Below are 12,754 nucleotides of genomic sequence, written 5' to 3' on the forward strand. Positions count from 1 at the left end.
TGGAGACGTTTGTTTCTAGTATGGCTTGAAAGATCCCACTGCAGAAATGCAGCCTGTTCTGCCTGAACTTTTGGTTTCCATCCATGGCAACTTTGATTTGTCTTTTGTGTAGAGGGAAAGTTCACACACTGTCACTCAGGTGGGCAGAAACTTTCTCTTTCACTGAACTGAACTTGCTCATGAGCCTCCATTTATACCAGTGGCGGAAACAACTTAATCTTTATTCCATTTCCACTGTTAGCAAAAAAAAAAAAAATATATATATATTTTTTCCATTTCTTCTTATGGTGGAAAAAACCATAATCTTGCCAGTTCAAGGTAACTTAGTCTCTTCCAATAGAAAGCATAGGGTATCCATTTATTACCCAGTTAATTCAGGATTTAAACACAGTCAATTATGAAATTCCCTGTCAGGGCTGTTGGTTTTTCTCACAGGTCCTCCTCTGCCTTCCCTACCTCAAGATGTTGCCTGGGTGCAAGGGGGTGTTTACAGAGCATCAAGGTGGCAAGTGAGGAGGGCTGCCTGGGTCCTCACTGGTTTCCACTGCTGAGGTAACTTGACACACCTGGCCAGGGGCCAAGGTTAGGGTCCACTGATGCTGTGACCCCTCTGGGTGGCAAGGTCTCTGCACCCTGAAGGCCCTTCTGCTCCAGCTGCTTCCTCAGTACTTCCTCAACTTCTGCTGGACTTGAGGGGATTTGTGTATCTGTTCCTAGCACTGGCTGTTGGTGGGGAGCCACGGTGGCTCCCTCAGGCCTCCTCCCTGCTTAATGACACCGTCCCACCATTTCTGCTGTGCTCCATCCGGCATTTTGGGAGTCTGTCTTCTTCCATTGTTCCAGTGAGAAGTGGGGCCTGATCCCCTCCTACCACAGGTTGGAATCCAGGGAGCATTTCAGTGCTCTCATTTGCCCTCTTCTTTCTCTAGGCTGCTTCTCTGCCTCAGGAAGGGCTTGTATCTCTTTTTTGTGTGGCAGGAAACAACCCTTCCTTCTCTGTGGCTTGTAATAAAATCTCTATGCTGTGAGTTCTTCAAGCTCTGGTTCTTTGACACCCAGGAGTCAGTCTTTTTCTCGGACTTTAAATCTTTAAGAGCCTACCGTGCTGTACCTTGGCTCTCACAGCTTTTCACAGCATTTCACAACTGCAGTGTCATTATTTTAGAAAGCAAAAGCTAAACATTGACAGCTTTGTTCACATCTGGGTTCTGGCCTCACCTAAAGTGAGGGAGGTCCCAGCTACTTGGGTAGCAAAAATGACCTAGAATGAAAAATACAGTGGATAATATTTCAGAGTATCTCCCAGTTGCATTTGTAATTGAGGACAGTGAGTCTGAGCTCTGGTGGGTGCCTATGCTGTCAAGAACTGGGCTTGGTGCTGCAGGCAACACGGGTGGGCCAACAGCCAGGTGCACACACATGACTCGGGTCAGGGAACTCTTGCACAGGGGTCTCTTCACCCAGCGGTCTCAGGAGAGATGGTGCCTTCTTTGAGTTTATTTGTTGATGGAGTGTGATGTGAGTGCTGGTCTTTTTCCAGCTCTCAGAAAGCAAAGTGGGCAATGTGGCAGTGGTCCCTTGCCTGGAATAAATGAAGTGACAAGTGAGTAATGTGTCTTTGTTCAGTTTGTGTGTGCAGAGTGCACATGATTGCACATAGAGGTGGTGAGCTTGGATAAGTGCATGCCTGCCATTGAGGGTTTATTTTGGTCATTGCAGGTGGCTTATAGAATAATGGGAGGAGAAAATATTGTTAGTCAGTGTGATGGTCCACAAAATGCCTTGGCAACCCTTAGCCGCATCCTAGATCATGTAAGACATGACACAGAACTGGCATGGGTCATGGGCCTGGGGGCTCTTTCTGGCTTGTCTTGTTACCTCTGGGGCAAAGCTGTCATGACCTCTTGGAGGCATTTCTGCCTCCTCTTAAGGAAGAGAAAGGTGCATGGAAGATGGCCAAATTCTCTTTTAGCATTGACATTTTGTGTTCAAGGAAATGCTTCCAAAGACGACCATGTGGTTTGGCCTCTGATCCTCTTTGTTAAAAACTGGTAATGGAAGAAATGCTAAAAGAATACTAATTATTTTTATAGGCCACATTAAAACAGTTATACATTAATAAAATTTACTTTGACTCAAGGCTCAAGTTGCTATGGGTTTTCAGTGCCTAGCCCTCCCTGCCCAGATATGCACTGTGTTTCCAAATGAAAATGAAAAGTTCCCCAGTGCTTTCAAATCATTGTTTGTGATTCTGATCAAATTCAAAATAATGAACTGAGCCCAAGTATTTAAATCTTCCCACTTCCCAACTCCTATCATTATGACAAAAGGAATATACAAACTTGGGGTGGTGATGGGGAATCTGTCATGGAAGGGGCCATCCAAATGTGAGCAACATCAAGTAAATTCTAGAGTAGGTGGCAACATCAAGTAAATTCTAGAGAGTAAGTACAGATCTTAAAAGGCTGACCTACCTGTAATCACCACATGGGAAGGAGCTGCTTACCTGGAGAGGACTAAGAGCCAGCCAGCTGGATCCCAGCATTCCTTCCCCTACCCAAGCTCTGATAAAAGAAAATGGAGGAAAGGGAGGGCCATTAAGTTGATGACTCTGAACCTTGGGTGAACATTGGAAACACCTTGGAAACTTAAAAAACACTGATGGGGGTGGGTCCTACCCCTGGAGATTCTGATTTAATTGGTCTATAGTGTGGCCTGGGCAGCAGGCTTTTTCATCTGTAGCCAGAAAGCAATGGGGAGCCATCTTAGTACAGCCAGCCCATCTGGGGAAGTTGCTTGGGTGAGGGAGGGCTTAGTGCTCCCTCCCCCTGACAAGGACAAAGTGCTGAAAAAATTAGGAGTGGAGTGTCACTTAAGGAGGACTGCCCTGTGAGAGACATGGGCACTATGCAGTGAATTTCAGGTTATCAAGGTAAACATAATAAAATCTTCTCATTGCAGAAAAAGTCCCCCACCCCAACCCCTTTCTCCCTCTCCCCTCATTGCTGCTACCACCCTATCCATCCCCGGGACAGAGGAGCTTCTTATCTGACCAACTGCAGAAGTACCTTTGGCCTCACCAGTGGTCCGTGTTCCCCACCCCCTCTGAGTGGGGCACTGGTCACTTGGCCAGGGATCTGCCTGGCAGCCCCTCGGCTCCTGCCCATCCTTGCACCTTCAGCTCCTTTACAGGGAACTGCGGGAATTGCTGAGTTCCCACGTGTCCCCTTCAGGGGCTCTAGAGACCGGAGTGGGGTGACCCATCTCCTTTCAAGACACACTAAGTCACCATCATTGCTATCCTAGAAAGCACCCTGTGTTCAGAAATCCATAGGCCCAGATAGTTTGGGGCAAGGTTTAATGTTCTAGAAAATAGAAAAAGAAAAAAAAATTATTTTATAAAGCTAAAATAACTCTGATAACAAAAGCTGACACAGAACAATAAAAGGAAAACTATAGTCTAATTTCACTTTTAAATATGGATGCAAAAATCTTTGACAATGACAAACTCAGTTCAGCTATAGAATAAAAGTATAACACATGAATCAGTGTTGTTTCATCAAGGTATGGAGTTATCATTCATTAAAAAAAAATCTTCTTCTAAAATTAATCTTATTAATACTTAAGGAAAAAACCCATATGATCCAATCCAAATCAAAATGTGATTTTTAGGCGGAAACTTAGTATACTGATACTGTTTCCCTGGTTGAATGCTTTCATGAGAATAGCTAGGAAATTCTGGTGTGGAAATGGGTCAGTGAAACAAAATAGAAAAATCTAAAATTGAGCCAGGTTCACATGATAATTAAATATATCATAAAGATAATTTTTGAAATCCGTGAAGAAAGAATGGATTATTTAACAAATTATATTGCTTTAAACATTACCAGTAAAGAATAAAAATCCTTACCTCACACTATTCTCCAAAAATCCAAATGGGTTAAAAGTAAAAATTTTCATATGAAAAAAAGTAAGCAAAGAATACTGGAATAAAATATATTTGAATATTCACATACAACTGTGGAGGATAAACCATGAATGAAAAATTTGATCAATCTGACTTTCTTATATAGTTTAAAATTTCTGTATTTATGCCAAAACAGAACAGAAACCCACTCTAAATACATACTCCAAAAAACAAAATTAAAAAAACAGATGATCAGCTGGGGATAATGTTTATATCAGTCATGACAGACAAAGGGTCAAGATTTGTAATATAAAAGGGGTTCTTAAAATTGGTTTTAGAAAAAACATGATAGAAAAATAGATTGATAGTAAATGTCCTATGCCCAGCAAATCCCCTTCTAGAAATACTTCTTAAGGAATTAATTGTGCATGTTGGTAAATCTATATGTATTATTCTTCAAAGAGTTGTCTATGAAACCCAAGAAAGAATGAAAAAGAAGTAAGGAATGAAGAAAGGAAGAGAGTGAGAGAGAAAGAGAAAGGAAGGAAAGAAGGAAGAATGGAAGAAGGAAGGAAGGAAGATCCTTAAATGTCCAACAATAGGAGATTGGTTGAAGAACTTGTTATACTGATACAGTTGACAACTGGTCAGTAATTAAAGTCATCTGGAAAGATATTCACAGTAGTATGTGCAGGACAATTCTTTTATGGAAACAACTATATGTAAATATGCACACAAATGTATTCATAAAGACATCTGGAATTTTCTGTGCCAAAATGTTAATTTAACATTGGTTATCTCTGGGTTGATGGGTTATAGCTGGCTTTTCTCAATTTTCTTTTTTTACAATTACTATGTTTTAGTTTGAAATTTAAAAAAAAATTTGGAAATATGATTCTGAACTTCAGGCTTTCTACAGTAACCCTCAGACATTAGGCTGGTCTGTAAATATTCTGCTCATTCTTTATCCTGGTTCCCCCCCTCCTGCCTCACATCCTGCCCACGCTGCAGCTGGTCCACATCCCAGCTCCAGGAAGCTCTCCCTAGCTTCCTAAGCCTCCCTTGCTTGCTTCCCCTCCAAGCCTCCGAGCTATAAGTGATAAAAAACCTCCTATTTGTTCTTTAGATGTTTCACATGTATCTGTTCAGTCTAACCACAAAGAAATTGTAAGCTTCCTGAGGGCAAGGATCGGGCTTCGGGCTTTGTTGTTCTTCTATACCTCCCTCGGCTCCAGGCAGAGCTGGGTGGCTGCTTCAGGGAGATGGGCTGGGCATCAGTTTTCTGACTGGTGTTACTGATGAGAAAGAGCTGGGCCAGGAAACTCTGCTTGGGGACCAGGCTAGGGGCAGCCGGGCATAGGCATAGTTGAGGAGACCAGAGAACACAAGCAGCACCAGGGACCTGGGCTGAGCCAGCCTTGTAGTGGTAGGAAGGCAGAGGTCTGTTTTTAATAGCTTTTCCATACTCTGCAGATTTCCCAGTTCCCACAGATAATTTGTCCTGTTAACCTGTACTTTTTGTCTCCATATGATGTGGACAGGTTCTAAAGTTTCCATGGATCAACCCTGCTGTCGTGGTCTCTATGACTTTGAGCCAGAAAACCAAGGAGAACTAGGATTTAAAGAAGGGGACATCATTACATTAACCAATCAAATAGATGAAAACTGGTATGAAGGAATGATACATGGGGAATCTGGATTCTTCCCCATTAATTATGTTGAAGTGATTGTGCCTTTACCTCAGTAAATGTGTAACTCAAACTTTGGATATACTTTCATAACTGAAATGAATTCACACCAATGTTCTCTCAATGTGGTGTTCTGTGACATCCTTGCTCTTTGACCTACTTAATGAATTTTGTATGTGTGTTCTCTTTTTAATGTATTTTGTATCCATTTAATTTGTATAAATGATCTTCTTGTCTTAGCTACCTGAAAATATAGTTTTCTTTTTCACTTATCTTCAAAGTCACTGGTTATTAATGTATATGCATCTTGTTGCTAAAAATAAATCATATCCATTGCAGTTATGTCAATGAATTGCCTATATTCCTTAGCTGCAATGGCTTTAAAAAGCAAAATTTGCCACTAAAAAAATGCTAAATACTTTATTTCTTGACATTACCAATGGCATCTGGTCTTTTCCCTTCAGTGTGTTTTAGCTTTTCTGTCGATAGTCCAATAAATATGACACACTATGTTGGCAAAAGGCCTTGGTTATTCTCAACATTGGATTGAATTTTAAGTACAGTCTTCCAGCTGCAAACTTCTCCTGTGCCCCGTGGCTGACCAGGGGGCATAGATGGCTAGATGCTGGCTCTGGCAGAGGTCAGCAGGCCTGAGGTGGGCCTTCACTTCCCACCTGCCTCAGTGAAAGGAGGCCAGGTTTTAACACCAGGATCAAGTCCAGAGGACAGAAACAGGAGCAATAAGCAGATGTCAGAGCATAGAGTCAGGGAGCTGTTTGAGGATAACCCTAGGGAAGTGGGTTCAGTAGAAAGATACATCAGTGTTTAAACATGCTGAATTATCTGCTTGGAGGATGCCCAAAATTTGGGCCAAGTTCCTTTGCCTTAAAGATCCTTATCTGTTTCAGAGGTAAGTCATGGGAAGGGAGCTAGGAATCAAAGAGGATGTTATGCCCCCTCCAGGAAAATTTGTTCCAAACTTCTGGGATTGTCCTGGGACCAAGGGTTCCCTGGAGCCCTTTGGACTTAGAATAATTCAGGACAGGACTGTTCCTCTTAGGAGCTAGTTTTTGTCCCCAACATGGAGGAACAATTAGTTATGTTTACCTCCATGGAGTAAAGCGCATCTTCCTGGACCAGCTGCTTCATTTGCTTTACATGCATTTTCCTGTTTAACCTTCAAAGCAACACTGTAAAGCAGGTTGCAGTTTTCTGATTTGCAGGTGAAGAAATTGAGGCTTAGAGAAGATATGCTGAATATCACAATTCTCAACTCTAAAGGCTGTGCTATTTCTACACCACCCTATCTCCCTGTTATCGTTACTTTTTGGAGTATCTGCCCCACATATAACTTCTACTTTACTCACTGTGGAGGGACCCAATCAGCATTTTGTACACTGTGACCCTGCTCCACCACTATAGTTGATTACACGAGGTATATGCACCCAAACTAAGAGAAGGCTATTCAGTCTTTTCCCTGGGAATTTAAAAATTTGCAAGCATTTGGTGTTACAGTCATTCCTTGTCTGGTTCTAGCTACTATTTCTTCCCTTTTGTTCTCTTTTATTTCACTATCCAAACTTCAAATTTTGTACTTTTCTTTTTCATCTTATCTATCTTTTATTTTAACTGTCCTTATTTGGAGATCTATCTAAAGTGTTTTTTTTTTTCTCTCTCCTTTCTAGGTGCATTTAGAATTTATAATGACTAATTTTAGCCTTTATTTCTGTCATTTAAAATTCATTTATTTTACATTTTTAAGCTTGTTTCTATTGGATTTAAATGTTATTTTTAAACATTATGCCACTTTAAAGTTTTCCTTGCTGTTGGATGGGTCCTGAGTTTCCCTGCTAAGTGGAAGGAGCTCCACTAGCACAACACTCCTGCCTCTCCTCACCCCCTTCTAACTCCACTCCAGAGGAAGAGGAGTGACCACACCATCCATGAGTTTAGGGAGAGGAGCATGTGTCAGCCAGTCCCCTTCTCTCCGCCTCCTTAGGCCTCAGCATGTCTGCAGAAAGCATGTGTTGTTGATCACTCTTGGCCATGCTGTGAGCTTACTGATAAAAGCCCTGCATGCACAGGATTGGGGTCGGTGGTGGTCCTGGGCCATCTGTGACTGGGTGGGTAAGTCTGCCTGATTCTGGAGATCAGAATGAGAATGCCCCACTGACCAGAGGTCCGAGCCATCTTTTCCAGTTTAGGCTTCTCCAGTACTAAGATGATGTTTTGGTTTCCATATCCCTCATCTTCTGTTTTACTTTTCTTAAATTGGGCCTCTAAAACATGCCAACACTAAGCCAACTTGAAAGGTGAAATCACTGCCCTCCCCCCTACGTGGGATCAGACACCCAGGGGAGTGAATCTCCCTGGCAACTTGGAGTATGACTCCCGGGGAGGAATGTAGACCTGGCATCGTGGGATGGAGAACATCTTCTTGACCAAAAGGGGGATGTGAAAGGAAATGAAATAAGCTTCAGTAGCAGAGAGATTCCAAAAGGAGCCGAGAGGTCACTCTGGTGGGCACTCTTACGCACAATTTAGACAACCCTTTTTAGGTTCTAAAGAATTGGGGTAGCTGGTGGTGGATACCTGAAACTATCAAACTACAACCCAGAACCCATGAATCTCGAAGACAGTTGTATAAAAATGTAGCTTATGAGGGGTGACAATGGGATTGGGAAAGCCATAAGGACCACACTCCACTTTGTCTAGTTTATGGATGGATGAGTAGAAAAATAGGGGAAGGAAACAAACAGACAAAGGTACCCAGTGTTCTTTTTTACTTCAATTGCTCTTTTTCACTCTAATTATTATTCTTGTTATTTTTGTGTGTGTGCTAATGAAGGTGCCAGGGATTGATTTAGGTGATGAATGTACAACTATGTAATGGTACTGTGAACAATCGAAAGTATGATTCGTTTTGTATGACTGCATGGTATGTGAATATATCTCAATAAAATGAAGATAAAAAAAATCCTCAAAAAAAACAAACAAACAAAAAAAAAACAAACTAATGATAAACCTAGGTTTTTGGACATACATTGTACAAAGATATAAGTGGTCATGAGTACAAAAAATGGTGGGGGACACAGGGGTATGGTGGTTGCCAGGGCTGGGCAGGGGAGAGGGAATGAGGAGTTATTGCTAAATGAGTAAGAGTTTTGGTTTAAGATGATGAAAATCATCTGGATATAGTGGTGAAAATTACACAATATTGTCAGTGTATTTAATCTCAAAAAATTTTCCACCTAAAATGGTTAAAATATTTTTTATGTTATGTATATTTTACCACAATTAAAACTAAACAAATTAAAAAAAAAAATGCCGACATGTTTTTCCAGGAACTTTCAGAATTAGGCAAGAGGATATTCAGGGATTAAAGTGTCATATGGGAGAGGCTCATAGTGGGGCCACGGCATTTGGTTTTGGTCCCCCGACATTGTCCTTGACAGCTTTCTTTGGTTTCTACTAAGGCCCAATAGCTTCTGTGGAATTGCTTCTGTGTTCAGTTATCCAGGCATTGCATGGGTTGAATAGTTTTACTCCCTCTATTGTGTGTTGTCCATTAGATCTATCGACCATCAGGAGATTTGTCTCTTACTAGTATGATAAGCATTAATTTTCATCCAGGGCCAAGGCAGGTTGACCTCAAATATCATGATCTTTCTGTCTTAATATTCACTCTGTAGCCCTACATCCAACACAAACTAATTACACTTTTCAGTCTTGAAGATCCAGAATACAAATTTACCTGTGGAAACACAGTGGACTTTATTATCAGATTAAAAGAAAAGGAGGATTCTGTTATATTGGAGAAAAAAACCTGTATCTTGGAAGCCTTAGTCTTGCAAATTAGGCTGACCCAACAACTGGGTGAAGACCTAGCACAGAGATAGAGATATTGCAGGATTGTCTGGATGTTTAGAAGAGTGGTTCCCAGCTCTTCCTGTGCATTAGAATTAGGAAAACTTAAAAAAAGAAAAGGTTCCTGCCCCAACCCTCCATTATGATTTAATTTGTTGGGAGATGGCCTGGACATTGGTATTTTTAAAAAGCTCCCCAAATTAGTATAAAGTATAGCCAAGATTGAGTCCACTGCTTTTGCTGAATAGAGGATGGTACCTTAAGAAATAGTGGGGGATAAACTAGGAAGTGCTGACTATACAGGGGAATCTTGTGAGGTGCTAATAACTGGCACTCCTATTTCCCACCTGAGTTCTAAAACCAAGGCATAAGACAAAGGCTAAAACATAAGAAAGCCAATATATTTCCTTTATTATGAAAGGCTAAATTGAAGTATGTACCTTAGGATAAGAGCCAAATAGATCTGCTAACTGAACCCCAACTTAATCAGACATACCTACTCTAAGAAGAGCTACACCACCACAACCTCCTCCTCCAGGGCAGAGCCTTTAGCATTGAGCTTACTGTCTGGCTGAGGGCGATCAAGAATGCACATGTCCTGCATGCAGGCAGGCTTCCAGAGGAAGGAGGGGCTACGATTCTCATGCCCAGTTCCTAACTCAAATCACAAGTCAGGTTACTCGGTCACCTACCCAACTAGCCAGGAATGTTTAGGGGAAATCTCTCCTCATAGAAACCAGAAGAATGAGGGAGAGGTATTCCTCTCTAACTCTGGGGAATGAAGAAGAGGAACATACTTCAAAGACGACTCAAGTTTTCAGAGACCAAAATAGACTATATGAAAGAAAAAAAGCATATATATCCTTATATAATTGCTTCTTAAAATTAGTTTATACCAGTGCAATAAGGCAAGAGAAGGAAATAAATGGTGTAGAGAGTAAAATTCAAGAAATAAAATCATCTTTATTTGCAGAAAACAAGATTGAACATGTAGAAAATTCTAAGGAATTTACAAAAACAAAAACAAAAAACCCCAGTAGAACTAATGAGCAAATTTAGCAAGATCACAGAATAGAAAGTCAATATACAAAAATCAATTTTGTTTCTATATCTCAGAAACAATTATTAAACATTAAATTTAATAGTAAAATACTAAAAAAAGCCATTTAAGATAGCATTAAAGAACATAAAATAATTAGGAAGTAAGTTATCAAAAGATATGCAACACCCTTACACTGAAAACTATAAAATACTACATGTAAAAATTAAGACCTACATAAATAGAGAGATATACCCATAATCATGGATTGGAAAGCTCAATTTTGCTAAAATGGCCTTTCTCCCCAAATTGATCTCTAAATTCAATGCACTTCTAATCGAAATCCCAGGGGTCTTTTTCTTGTTGAAAATCACTAGCTAATTCTAAAATTGAAAATGCAAATCTTAGGAGAGCCAAAATGATTTTGAGCAAAGGAGAACAGAGAATATACATGACCTGTTTTTAAGAATTACTATAAATATACACTAATCAAGGGTCTCGACTTAGCATAAGGATTGATAAACAGGTCAGTGGAACAGAATAGAGTCTAGAAATAGACTCACATGTAAATGTATGTCAATTTATTTTCAACAAAGATGTTAAGGATATTCATTGGGGAGAAGGGAAGCTTTTTTGAACAAATGGTGCTAGAACAGCTGGATGTCTATATGGAAAACAAAATAAACCTTGACCCTTACCTCAAACCATACATAAAAATTAATTCAATATGGATCATAGACCTAAAAATAAAAATGAAAACTATAAATTCTAAAAGAAAACATAGGATATCTTTGTAATCTTGAAGGAGGCATAGATTTCTTAGGACACAAAAAGCACTAATCACAAGAAACCAAATTGATAAGCTGGATTTCATTAAAATTATAATAATCTGCTTGTCCAAAGAAACCATTAAGAAAATGAAAAGGCAAACCACAGATTGGAAGAAAATATCTGCAATACATGTATCTGACAATAGACTTGTATACAGAACACAAAGAATTCTCACATGTGATAATAAGCAATTAAAAAGGTCAAAAGACTTGGAAAGGCACTTCACCAAAGAAGATATACAAATGCCCAACAAGCCCAAGGAGTTCAATGTAATTAGTCATCAACAAGGAAATGCAAAGTAAAACCAAAATGATGAAGAACCCCTGTACATCCACTACAAGGGCTAAATGAGACTAGAGCTCTTATTTGGAGGTCAAATGAAGACACTGTTCATACTGTAAAGCCATAAACTTTGCCTGCAAGGTGAGTACCATCATTTCACGCTCAAATACAGCTCAGGCTTCATTTAGTCATACTTGTGTGCCTTTGGTTTCCTGAGGTCTCTAAAATTTTATCTACTGAATGCTGTTTATCTTTCTACCTTAGTGTTGGTCTTGAACCTTCCTTTGGGGCCCCTCTTATCTATATATGTTTTTTTTTTTTTTTTAATTTCATAACTACAGGCATGTAGCTGTCCTTATTTTCTCTCTTTAGAGATCCATACATTTTCATTCAACATATTCCTTCCTATTCAGCCTAGTGGATTCATCCATTGAAAGAGATAAGAAGTCAGAGTTGTAGGACTGCCAGGAATAGTCATTGTTCACACAGTAGAGACACGGACTGCCAGGAATAGTCATTGTTCACACAGTAGACACTTACTGCCTTTCTCAGGCTGAATTGTATCTAGAGAGTGGCTGAGACTACAAGGGTCCCCACCGTCTATTTTTCCCTTCTTCTAGAGAAATAGAGTTTTGCTGGTGGTGTGGTATTCCCATGCTTTCTTCTTCTGTCTTACTGCTCAGTTGGTCATGAGTTGGGCAGAAAAAGGGGTGCTGTTTATTGGTTCCGCATGAACACTAGCACTTACCAATTTTTATTTCTAGCTTAAGCTAGGTTATGTTTTGTCTACTGCTTTATGCTATCTCAGTCTACATATATTTATTCAGTTTATATGTATACATTTCTCATTGCCAGTGTGAAGCCACAGGAAGGTAATAGCCAAGGAAGGAAGGCATGAGGCTGCCTTGCTGTCAGCTACCACTGCCCTCAGCTTCCCCAATGCATCTTCAACTCAGTTAACAACCATTCTCCAAAGACCCTTAAACCCTTGAGATGCCAAAGATTGAGGGGTTAGTACTCCCTAAACCCTTACTGGGAAAATGGCATATTTTATTTACCCTAAATGGAATCTTTTAAAATCCATGGTCTCTGGTTTACATAGCTAAGGGGAAGCTAGAGAGGCAGGCTGGCAAGAGGCAG

General features: G+C 40.2%; 1 protein-coding gene across 3 annotated transcripts in view; it reads left to right on the forward strand.

Moving 5' to 3' along the window:
* Positions 1-5,943, forward strand: part of SH3GL3 (SH3 domain containing GRB2 like 3, endophilin A3) — a 185,606-nt gene extending 179,663 nt beyond the window's left edge. For 2 of the 3 annotated variants that reach the window (XM_037833185.1, XM_037833188.1), the window contains one exon: positions 5,449-5,943. In XM_037833185.1, coding sequence (XP_037689113.1) covers positions 5,449-5,654 — 206 coding nt within the window. In that variant the 3' untranslated portion in view covers positions 5,655-5,943. The other variant, XM_037833187.1, reaches the window with a different exon arrangement.
* The last annotated feature ends 6,811 nt before the right edge of the window (positions 5,944-12,754 follow it).

The sequence above is a fragment of the Choloepus didactylus genome, chromosome 4 (assembly GCF_015220235.1).
Source record: "Choloepus didactylus isolate mChoDid1 chromosome 4, mChoDid1.pri, whole genome shotgun sequence".
In the NCBI taxonomy this organism is placed as follows: Eukaryota; Metazoa; Chordata; class Mammalia; order Pilosa; family Megalonychidae; genus Choloepus; species Choloepus didactylus.